This window comes from Hyaena hyaena, unplaced genomic scaffold (genome assembly GCF_003009895.1).
Source record: "Hyaena hyaena isolate Hyena2069 unplaced genomic scaffold, ASM300989v1 scaffold_1212, whole genome shotgun sequence".
Lineage (NCBI taxonomy): Eukaryota > Metazoa > Chordata > Mammalia > Carnivora > Hyaenidae > Hyaena > Hyaena hyaena.
Window position 1 is genome coordinate 222,971 of NW_024081849.1, and position 11,181 is coordinate 234,151.

The following is an 11,181-nucleotide window of genomic DNA, read 5'->3' on the forward strand; positions in this document are numbered from 1 at the left end:
AATATTTAACAATTTGTATGGCATGCACATTGACTAATCAAAAAGGATGCCAGCTAGGAGGACACCATGGAGGTGCATCCAATGTGACCGTTAGCCTTGTACTTCATTTAAGTCTTGTCACCCCATCTCTTAAAGGTGACTTTGCATATCTCAAATCTCACTTACTGGGTATTGATTTTCTTACTTAGATTTTATAGTCTTTAGTGATCCTAGCCCCTCTTCTCTTCTACCTACGGCATGATTTGCTGTGTTGGACAGTGGACAACTCTTCATATTTTATTGCTTCAGTTCTGTTTATCTTTTCTTCTTACTGATATCATAAGTCCTGATAGGCATGGTCAATGTTTATGCAACTTCAGTCTCTTCACAGGTTATAGCACCATATTAGACCTTCCTTCATTCATTCCACAAATATGTACTAAAAGCATTTTATGTTTCCAAAGCCTATGTGTGAGACGCTCCTATTATATTTTCTTAATTGACCATAAAAGCTTATTGCTCCTGATTGAACAGAGCTGCACAGGTGATGTGGGACTAGGAGCTTTAGAGAAGAGGAAGGGTATTAGCACCTTTCATAACAAGAGGGAGTGCTATAAGCCTAGTGATTGAAACACTTGGCTTCTGGACTCCAACTGACTTAGACTTCTAACTGTCACTTATGAAGTATATGGTTAGGGCACGTTATTTGATCTCTCTCAGTTTCACTTTTCCCATCTGTAAAATGGGGATCTTTGTGAAGATTAGGTGAGAAAAATATGTATAAGGTATTTAAGCACAGAATCTGGTCCTTAAAAACCAGGTTTTTTGGTTTTTATTTTATGATCAGTATAGCCCAGAAGTCTCTGGGGGCCCTTGGTTGGTTCATTACATTTGGCACTAAAACTCCATGAATTTCTCCTCGAGGCTCTGGAGTTGTCCTCCATTCATGGTCTGTCTCCCTCACCTTGGAATACTACTTAACCTCTCAGATTCCTCACTCCTAAAACAGGAAAATAGTAGTGCCTAATTCACAGGATTGTTGTGGGGACTGGTGATTAATATATCCAATGCCTCTGGAACTGTGCCTAACATATAATAAGCAGTCCATAAACCCATAACCTTTCTCAATTGCTAATGTCCACTTCCACCTTTTTTATGTTTGGCCATTTTTATTAAAGATTTGACCTCCCCTCTACCCTGCAGTCTCAATTCCATTACATTTTCTTGCCTTCCAAATCCCAGGTTCCCACAACATGCCCCTTGCTACCCTCCTGAAGCTCCTTGAGACATGAGGTCCAGTTTAGCTGCTCCCACTATTTCTCTTTTGAGGAATAACTTGCTAGGTCAGTTTGTCCCTAACCCCGAATCTGGAGAAATAAAATTTTCTCGTGTTACTTTTTTTTCTTTTTTTTTAAAGATATTTTATTTATTTCTGAGAGAGAAAGACAGCATGAGCAGGGGAGGGTCAGAGAGAGAGAGAGAGAGAGAGACAGAATCGGAAACAGGCCCCAGGCTCTGAGGTGGCAGTCAGCACAGAGCCCGATGTGGGGCTCAAACCCACGAACCGTGAGATCATGACCTGAGCCGAAGTCGGACACTTAACCGACTGAGCCACCCAGGCGCCCCTCTTGTGTTACTTTTTAAGATGTTACTCAGAAAGGGCAAGGGAAGACTTGCTGTTTGGGTCCAAAAGCAGAATAGGCAAGATACACAAGTGAGAGGATTTTTGCCAGCAGCTCCTGCCCCCGTAGTAAATGTTGCCATCACCATTCCAGTGGCTATTTCATCACACGGTCCTGGGAGTGATTACAAATATCCGTTTTGGAGTCAAAGAGTCCTGGTGTCACATCCTGGCTATCTTCCTTCTGTGGTCTTGAATGTGTCAGGAATTGACTGTTCTCCGTTTCCTCATTTTAAAAATGGGTATAACAATATCTATCTTGCAGAGCTATCAGAATGAGCTTCATAATGTCGGGGCCATGCAGGTGCAGCTGCGAGTTGCAGACTTCTGGGATCCAGCTGGGGATCACCTTGTTAATCATGACTGGTTGAGGATGCAACGGCCTGGGGGCAGAAATTCCATCCTCTGTCCTGGCCTAGTGCCCAGCCTGGGGTGGGGTCTGTATCTTCTGGGAGGGGAAATCTTTTTCCTATTTGCCCAAACTATCCTTTGAAGTTGGCTCTGTGGCGGAAGGGACTCTCCTTATAAACTGCTGAAGAGTGTCAGGCTTCAAGACGGTGGTCCATAAATTTCAGCTATTGCCGTCTTTCACAAATTCACATGCCCAAACTATGAACCTACTGTCTTTAAAGTTTCCAGCATTCTGGGATAAGGAATACAGTTGGTTTCTTTTCCATTTTTAAGTCACTATTACTCTCTATTCTCTGAAGGACATGCTATTTTAAGCCTTTTGTGATTGTGCACATGCTTACATAGCTCATTGTTCATTAAGCTTCGTGTTCTGCCAACCCAGTGGCTTCACCAGGAAGGAACCTGGTGAAGGTTTGGCAAAATGCTTTCTGCCACCGTCCTGAAAATTGCAGAGGCCAGATTCTGGCACAGCACGAGGGAAAGGTGGAAGCTGCTTCCTAAGGCATTTGTAGCCTAGACACCCTTCAGCAGATGTGCTGCCATCTGGTGCAGAGCCCGAGCTGCCAGGAGGACACAGGAAAGAAACCTGATCCTGAGAATATGAGAAAGAGCGATGAATTACAGGGCAGCCCAGTCCCCACAAGTGGGCAGTTAAGGATGATACCAGCTTTTTTGTTGTTGATTTGCAGGACCTGGGAAGGTCATGCTCCAGGAGGGAGAGAGCCTTGCCTAGTGAAAGGGGCCCTGCCTGAGATAAAAGGGTCTCCCACTGGGATCATGATGAAAAAGAAGAATCTGCATTTTTTTCTTCAGTAATTTTATTTCTTGAATTAATTTTAGATTTCTAGAAGAATTGTGGCAAAAGTGTAGAGTTTCCATACGTCTCAGTCAGCTTTTCCTAACGTTAATGCCTTACATTGCCGTGATACATTCATCAAAATTAGGATATTAACATAAGTACAATGCTATTAACTAAAGTACAGGCCTTATTCAAATTTTGTCAGTTTTTCCACTGTCTTTTTTTCTATTCCAGCATCTAATCTAGGGTACCACACTGCATTGCATTTTGTTGTATCTCAGTCTCATTCAATCTGTGGCAGATTCTTTGTCTTTCATGACCTTGACACTTTTGAAGAGCATTGGTCAGTTAATTTGTACGCTGTCATCCTGACTGGGGTTTGTCTAATATTTTCTGATGATTAGACTGGAGCTGTGCATTTTGGGCAGGAATACCAGAGGGTTGAAGTATCCTTCACATCCAATCAAATCAAGGGACAATTGATACCAACATGTCTTTTCACTGGTGATGTTAACCTGGATCACTTGGTTAGAGTAGTGTCTGCCATCTTTCTCCACTGTAAAGCTACCATTTCTCCCTTCTACACTCCATTTATTAGCAGTACATCACTAAATCCAGCACACACTCAAGGGAGGGACGTTAAGCTCCACCTTCTGGAGGAATAATATCAAAGAATTTGTAGACACATGATAAAACCACCATAGTGATTAGTAACTATTCTTTGAAGCTGTGCAAATGTCCTCTTTACCAAAGCTTCCCCATTAAAGTTCGTATTCACCCATGGATTTTGCTGGCAGCAATGGTCACTAATGGTGGTGTTCTCATAGTGATCCTTTTTTTTCTCATAAAGACCCTCATTGTAGTCATATAACCCAAAATGTCATCCATCTAACAGCCAGAAGCATTATGAAGGCTGCCTTCTGTGAGAATAAGCCATTTTCCTGAGGTCATCCAAGAGAACTTTTTAAGAGGCTGGTTATAGATATTATGATCCCTAGCCCTTACAAAGATCTCCTACATGGTTGTGGCCTCCGGCTCATGGGATGAGGAGAATTAATATTAGAAGTAAATATTACTTTGGCCCTTCCCCAGTGTCCTTCCATGCCACCTGATCCAGTTTTCTGTAGCAGCCCCTGACCCTCATGGATCTCTGGAATGACACATTCCATTTAGTCCTCAGACTGGAGCCTGAGCTAAGCCTCAGTGGGTCTCTGGCCTGGACCAAATGGACTCTGGTCTCCAACAAGACAGGGGTCTAGTGTTGGAGAGATGACTCACTCTTTCCACCCATGATTTCTTCTTTTCTAGCAGTTCTGTGGTAACTTGAACACCTTAAAGAGCAGATTCGGATGTGTGGCTATTTGGTGACATTAGCACTGTTTGATAGAGGGCTGAACTAAGGTCATGGCAGGAGTGCAAGAAGGAAGATAGGGATTTATTCAGGCAGACATGTAGTCAATCAGACAGCAAATATTTATGGAATGCCTACTGTGTTCCAGAGACTATCATAGGTGTCAAGAATACAGGGTGAATACAAAAGTCCTTGTGCTCAGAGAGTTTATATCCTATGGGCTACTGGGGGCAGCATCAGGGCTGTATTTGGAACATAAGAGGAGCAGTTAAAGGTACTACAGGTTTTTGAGCTATGGAGAATATGAGAGAGATTGGGAGGTGGAGATAATGGTTGCATTCTGGAACATTTGGAGTTTGGGGTATTTGTGAGCCATCAAGGCTGAGATGCTCACTTAGATATGTCTACTTAGATATGAAAAGATACACTTGGCAGAAGCTGGGGGACACTGTGGGAATGGATGAGATCCCACTCACAAGAATGGGTCTCAGGGTGGGGCTCAGCCAAGGGCAGGTGCCCATCAGGACCACCTGGGAGCTTCCCCACACTCATTGTAACAGTGTTCTTGACCCAGGTAGTTAGATATTTTGAAATATCTCCTAGAGGCAGCCTCCCTAAACCAGAGATGTCCTCTTAGAGGAGTTCGATGTATGTTACAGCTACAAAAAGGGTTAAGAGTGACTGGTACAACCTAGTAAGAGGCCTGGGTCAAATTGAAGGCTGCTACAGCTCCATGAGATTTGGGAGTTTGAGATTCAATAAATCAAGATCTTAGTGTCAGCTCTTCGGTAGCTGCTATGACCTCACACAAGACACTTTGCTTCTCTGAGCTTTACTTTCTCCATCATTAAAACCAGAGGTTTGGCCACACCAGTGGTTCTCAGACTGTGGTTTAGGAACCCCCCCAGTACCAGCATCTCCTGAGAGCATGTTAGGAGTGCAGATCCTTGGGCCCCATCCCTGATCTACTGACGCCAGGTAGGGCCACCAGTCTGTGAGTGCAGCCTTTCAGGTGATTCTGATGCTCTCCAAAATTTGAGAACCACCAGATTAGATGAATTTGAAAACCCCTTCTAGCTTAGAAGTTTCTGTCCTGTATTTTTGTTCACATGCTTTTGTCAAGTTTAATAGCCTATGATCTTTCTTTGTCCTCCCGCAGATGTTAAATGATCTTAACATTTAGCCATCGTTAAAGATGAATCATCGTTAAACAGTTTAAGTTATTTCTGCTCGGGGCCAGGAGGATGTGTGTGTGCACGTGCATGTGTGTGCACATGTGTGCATGTGTGTGTGGGGCAACAGGAGGCCGGCAAGTGCAGGCTTAGGGCCGTCCTCTTTCCTGTCTTAGATGACACAGTGAAAAGTAAGCTATGTCAGCGAAAGCCGACGATCACAGTGCGCGAGCTCCCGCACCCAGGGGCACTCAAAAGCTGTGTTTTGCCTTACCTTCTCGGACACAGCTGGAATTTGGGATGTAGTTGGGCCTAAAGTAGGTCGAATAAGCATTCCTCTCCTAAGTGCCAACTCTGTGTGCTGTCTGTCACTCTCTCCAGCATCTGCCTCTGTCTCTGGCATCTGTGTCCTCTCGGGCCTGTTGGCTGATTCTTCTTTTATTTTTTCTTCATTTTTAACGTTCATTTATTTTTGAGAGAGAAAGAGAGACAGAGTGTGAGCGGGGGAGGAGCAGGGAGAGAGGGAGACAGAATCCAAAGCAGGCTCCAGGCTCTGAGCTGGCAGCACAGAGCCTGATGTGGGGCTCAAACTCACGAACCACAAGATCATGACCTGGGTCAAAGTTGGATGCTTAACCAACTGAGCCACTCAGGTGCCCCTGGCAGATTCTTAACAGGAGCTGCTACTTGAGATTCTCAGCCCAGGTTTCCCAGCTGGGCCAGGAACAGTGCTCTGCAAGATCCCCTCACAACCCCGCTGAGCCCAGTTTATGAATCAGTGTGACGCCCAGAGGCAGGCCTGCCCCTGACCCTAGCGAACCGAACTCAGAAAATTCACACGGTCACTTGTACACCATGTGTGTAAAAACTTACTTAAGCCAGCAAACTCTTAGATACAATGTTTTCTCTCCTTCTCTCCTGACAAATACACTTTTATAATGACCTGGAAGACTATGTTCAAATTTAGATTTCTCAGATTCCTTGAATTTCCACTTTGAACAGAGGCAATGTGGAGGGAACTGGCCTCCAACTCTTGGTCTGGGGGAACCTCTTCCTCTGTCCTTCTCTGAAGGGGGCCCCCGTGCACACGTGCAGACACCCCGCCAACCCTAAGATGTCCACCACCTGTTGTGGCACACTGCGATCCATTCGCCGTACCTCTTGCCTGAGGGTGCACACACCAGGGGCACAAACCACCCTCAGAAGGACAGATCCAGAGGAGAAGCCCATGAGGATCAGGAAACAGGCATCTGGGTGGAGAATCCAGGGTCTTGGGCACTTGTGGAGTGCTCTACCCATAGGGTCCTGGGCTCTCATAGGCATGTAGCCTGGAACGTCACACTCCAGCCAAGGAGTGTTGAGTGGCCAAAGGAGGACCCACATGGCGGCTTCTAAAAGAGGACACTGTTTGTGTGGGTCTGAAGGGGCAGCTGTGAACTGCTCCAAGTGATCCTGTCCCCTCTCTGGTATTTTGCAGATACTCCCGCCTGTGGCATTAGGGACATTTCACAGAGTATGAGAGACACTAGAAATCACGTAATCAGGGGGCACCTAGGTGGCTCAGTGGGTTGAGCGTCTGACTTCAGCACAGGTCATGAGCTCACAGTTCATGGGTTTGAGCCCCTCGTCAGGCTTTGGGCTGACAGCTCAGAGCCTGGGGCCTGCTTCGGATTCTGTGTCTTCCTCTCTCTCTGCCCCTCCCATACTTGTGCTCTGCCTCTCTCTCTCTCAAAAATAAACAAACATTTAAAAAATTAAAAAAAATTAAAAACAAAACGAAATAATCTAATCAACCCCATTGGTTAACTCATAAGAAAACCAAGGTTGTGTGGAGTAACGAATTGGGTTCTAGAATGGTGGATTGACGTTCTGGGGTTGTATATTGCATTCTGAAATTATACCCCGGAAGGGTGAATTTCATTTGAGAATTACATTGTGTGAAACGGTGGATTAATGTTCTGGAATTTTATGCTATGAAGGGTGGCGTTCAAAGGGAAACATGACTGATGTGAACAGAACAGCCCCACGCTGAGAAGCTGGGAGGGCTTTGGAAAACACCGCATGCTGCTCCTCAGAGGCTGAGAATTTCTTGACTCCCTGGGTAACTAGAACAAACACTGTTCTGTCTTAAACACACATTTTTACGGCTGCCTTGAAGACATCATCTTGGAGGAGGCTTTAGTGACAGATTTTGGTTATGTTTTCCTCATGCTGCTTTAGTAATAATACTTGGAGCCAGCTTCAAAAATATGGAAATAGGGGCGCCTGGGTGGCTCAGTCGGTTAAGCGTCCGACTTCAGCTCAGGTCATGATCTCTCGGTTCGTGGGTTCGAGCCCCGCATTGGACTCTGTGCTGACAGCTCGGAGCCTGGAACCTGCTTCAGATTCTGTGTCTCCCTCTCTTTCTGACCCTCCCCTGCTCATGCTGTCTCTATCTCTCTCTCAAAAATAAATAAAATATTTTTTAAAAATATGGAAATAAACATTTTTCCCCCTGTTCAAAATTTCCTGATTATTTTTAGTTACGCTGGGCACTTTCCATTGCATCAGTAAGTATAACTTGGTTCATTCCGTGAAAATCAAATAACTAAAAAGCTAGCAATGTATTTCTGTCACAGATGATATTTTTGTTTGCGTTTTGAAGTGTTTTTATGAATTGGATTACAAAACTAATTGAATCAGAGATGAATTTTGCTCAAGAAGTTGAAGTATTTTATGAAATAGAATTACCATGAGAAATTGACCTAATTATTCAGAAGTTTCTAATGCAAAAACCTAATACAGTGTTGAAAGCCCTCCACAGAAGAAAGCCCAAGAATACAGCTCCCTTATGGCAAAGTAACACAGTTTTTATTTATTTATCTCTTCAGAACTATAGCTTTTAGCTTACAAGAACACAGCTTCAGGATATATTGTACAAATGCATTATACTAGTTTTCAAGGCTATAGTTCTTCAAAACTAGTTTTCTCTTGCATAATATATTTTTTCCCCGTCATTCTAACCATTGTTGATTAAATAGGAGTGGGATTTTTGTATGCGACTGCTTAAATCTTTAGTCCACAAGTACATGGCCTACTATTGTCTTTTTTTTTTTTTTTAATAATGAGGACATGCTAGTATGTTTTAAAATCATAACAGATAAAATCCCAGAAAACCTCACTGTTGCAACCATTATCAAAACTTTCTGCTTTATTAAGAGTTTTTGGAGAGTGTAGCTCGGGCTTGACTTGCCCTGTTTCAGAGACTGGACTTTCTCCTGATGACTCAGAGATGTAAGGAAAGTCTCTTTAGTTTCATTCACTTAGCTGGAAGAGACTTAGAGAGGATACTTTGATTGGCTCTCATCCTCCACAGTCCCCTCTCTCCTTATCTCTGAAGCTGATGCCAGGCCCTGTGTTAAGACTTCCCCATGGTTCTCTGACCTTTCCAGATCCACCCTGCCCTGCCTGGAATCTCTCCATAGCAAAGGCGGGTCTACTGGCTGGCTTTCTCTGGCTTTTAACCTGCCTGCTCTGTGTATATACCCCGGTAATCTACATTCTCAAACCATGTGCTTGCTCAGCCCCCAGCTGGAGACCCACCCAACCCTCAAGGACACTTCAAACAAGCACACAAGGAGAAAAAAGCTGTACTCACAATGCAAATGTGTCTCTGGTGCTTCCTTCAGCAGATGGCCATTCATATATGCCTCCTACACACAAAGTTTAGAGCCACCAATCATATGACTCCAACACCCTTCATGCTTTGCAGAAAACAAGTTTCATTTAGTTACTAACACATACTCTTCTGAGGAGAGTAAATGCAGTATAAGCTGTGAGAAGGAAACGGTATCTCCTAGGATCTGGAAAGACCAGAAAACCACCGGCGGAGTCTAGACAAACAGCAAATATGTTCCACTGCACACAGCACGCTGAGCAGCTGGTAGTGCTGTTCTAGGCACTGTGTCGAGGAGGATTCTGAGGCCTGCATGAATGGGAGAGAATTGGTACCATGTGCTTAATTTGATGTTAACTGGTGACTTCCAGGCTTCTGGGAATCGTGGTGGATGGATATGCCACTTAGCAGTACAAGGATTACTGATGCAGCCGAGGTTAAAGAGAAAGCATTATGTCTCAGTTCTGACATAAGTTTGAGATGCCCAGGTGATAGCTGTGTCCACTTGGCAGGTAGGTAACGTAGACCTGCCCCTCTGAGAGGGAGGGCTGGGCTGGAGAAATAGACTGGGGAACCACCAGCATCTACGTGGGAGTGACTGGCAGGGATGGGAGCCCCCAGGGATGGGAGCGGCTGCGGGGGGGCGGTGAAGAAGAGGTTGTACCGAATCACCAAGAACAACTGAGGGAGGAAGAGCAATTCTACTTCGTTACTCACTGTCTCTGCCTCCTGCCCCATTGATCAGATTTTATGTCAACCCAGTCCAGACTTCAGTTTCTTTATCTCTAAAGCGGAAATAATTTCTCTCTCCTGTGTCCCATATTGTCATGCAGATCACTTGATTTCTGGTGATGTTGGGTTGAACAAACATGTTTACTACTGGTCCTTCCAAAATTCCACTAAGATGCTTATAATTTGGGGCGAAGAGCACTAACCAGCAGGAGAAAAGGAAACAGGCAGAAGACGGCAGTGATGACATTTTGTAAACTGAAATGCACTGGGCCAATGGCAATGGATTTAGAAACCAAAGAATGATTGATTGCCAAGCCAGCAGTGAGGGGAGATTCAGAAGCTGGCTTCTATTTGAGGAATGCTTTCAAGTTTACAGGGGTTTTCTCCTACATCTCTCTTTATCTTTCCTCAACTAGATCTCTCTTTCATTTTAAAGAAATAAATGTTCAAGGGGGAAAGATAGTGGTACATTGTATGGATAAACCACAGTCTATCCATTGTCTTACCGCTAGACAGTTATGTTGTTTCTAGTAAAAATAAAGAAATGTGCAGACAAAACCAAAGTATGCAAACCTACATGGGGTAAGACACAGGAGCACCAAATGGTTGTTCCCTCTGGAAGAGAATAAGGAAAAGGAAAGGAATAGAGTTGGAGATTTAGCTATATTTTATTCCCCATCCCCACATTTACTTATTTAGTTTTAGCTTTATTGAGATATAAATGACATATAACATTGTGTAAATGCAAGGTGTACAAATGTGGTCATTTGACATATGCTTTTGGTATACCTTTTGAGAAAAGGTTACCAGAGTAAGGTTAGCTGACACATTTATCACCTTGGTTAGAACTTTTCACATTTACTCTCTCAGCACTTTTCAAATATTGTAAACTGTCGTCACCATGCCCTACGTTAGGTGCCCAGAACTTACTCACCTTATAACTGGAAGCTTATATACTTGGGCCACCTTTACCCATTCTCCCCCCTCACCCCCCACTGCAGCAACTACCAATCTGCTCTGCTTCTAGGAGCAGTTTGACTTTTGTTAGATTCCACATGTAAATGAAATAAAACAGGATTTGCTTTCCTCTGACTTAGTTCACTTAGTACAATGCCCTTTAGGTTCATCTGTGTTTTCACGAGTGGGAAGACTTCCTTCTTTTTTATGGCTGAGTAGTATTTCATTGTTCAGTGGTGTGTGTGTGTGATGTATGAAACAACATCTTTATCCATTTATCCATCAATAGACATGAGCTGTTTCCCTGCCTTGGCTATTGTAAATAATGCTGAAATGAACACAGGGATGTGGATATTTCTTTGAGATTCTGTTTTCATTTCCTTCAGATACCCAGTCGTGGTAGTTCTATTTTTAGTTCTTTTTTTTTTTTTTTTTTTTTTTTTT

At 43.8% G+C, this 11,181-nt stretch overlaps 1 protein-coding gene across 3 annotated transcripts in view; it reads left to right on the forward strand.

The window, feature by feature from the left end:
* Positions 1 to 11,181, forward strand: part of EGFLAM (EGF like, fibronectin type III and laminin G domains) — a 185,305-nt gene that overhangs the window by 42,301 nt on the left and 131,823 nt on the right. For 2 of the 3 annotated variants that reach the window (XM_039222917.1, XM_039222919.1), the window contains exon 1: positions 9,277 to 9,560. The exons of the other annotated variant lie outside the window; for it this stretch is intronic. In XM_039222917.1, the coding sequence (XP_039078848.1) occupies positions 9,440 to 9,560 (121 nt within the window). In that variant the 5' untranslated portion in view covers positions 9,277 to 9,439. Of the gene's footprint in view, positions 1 to 9,276; positions 9,561 to 11,181 lie in introns of those variants that run through there. 3 annotated transcript variants of the gene reach the window in all.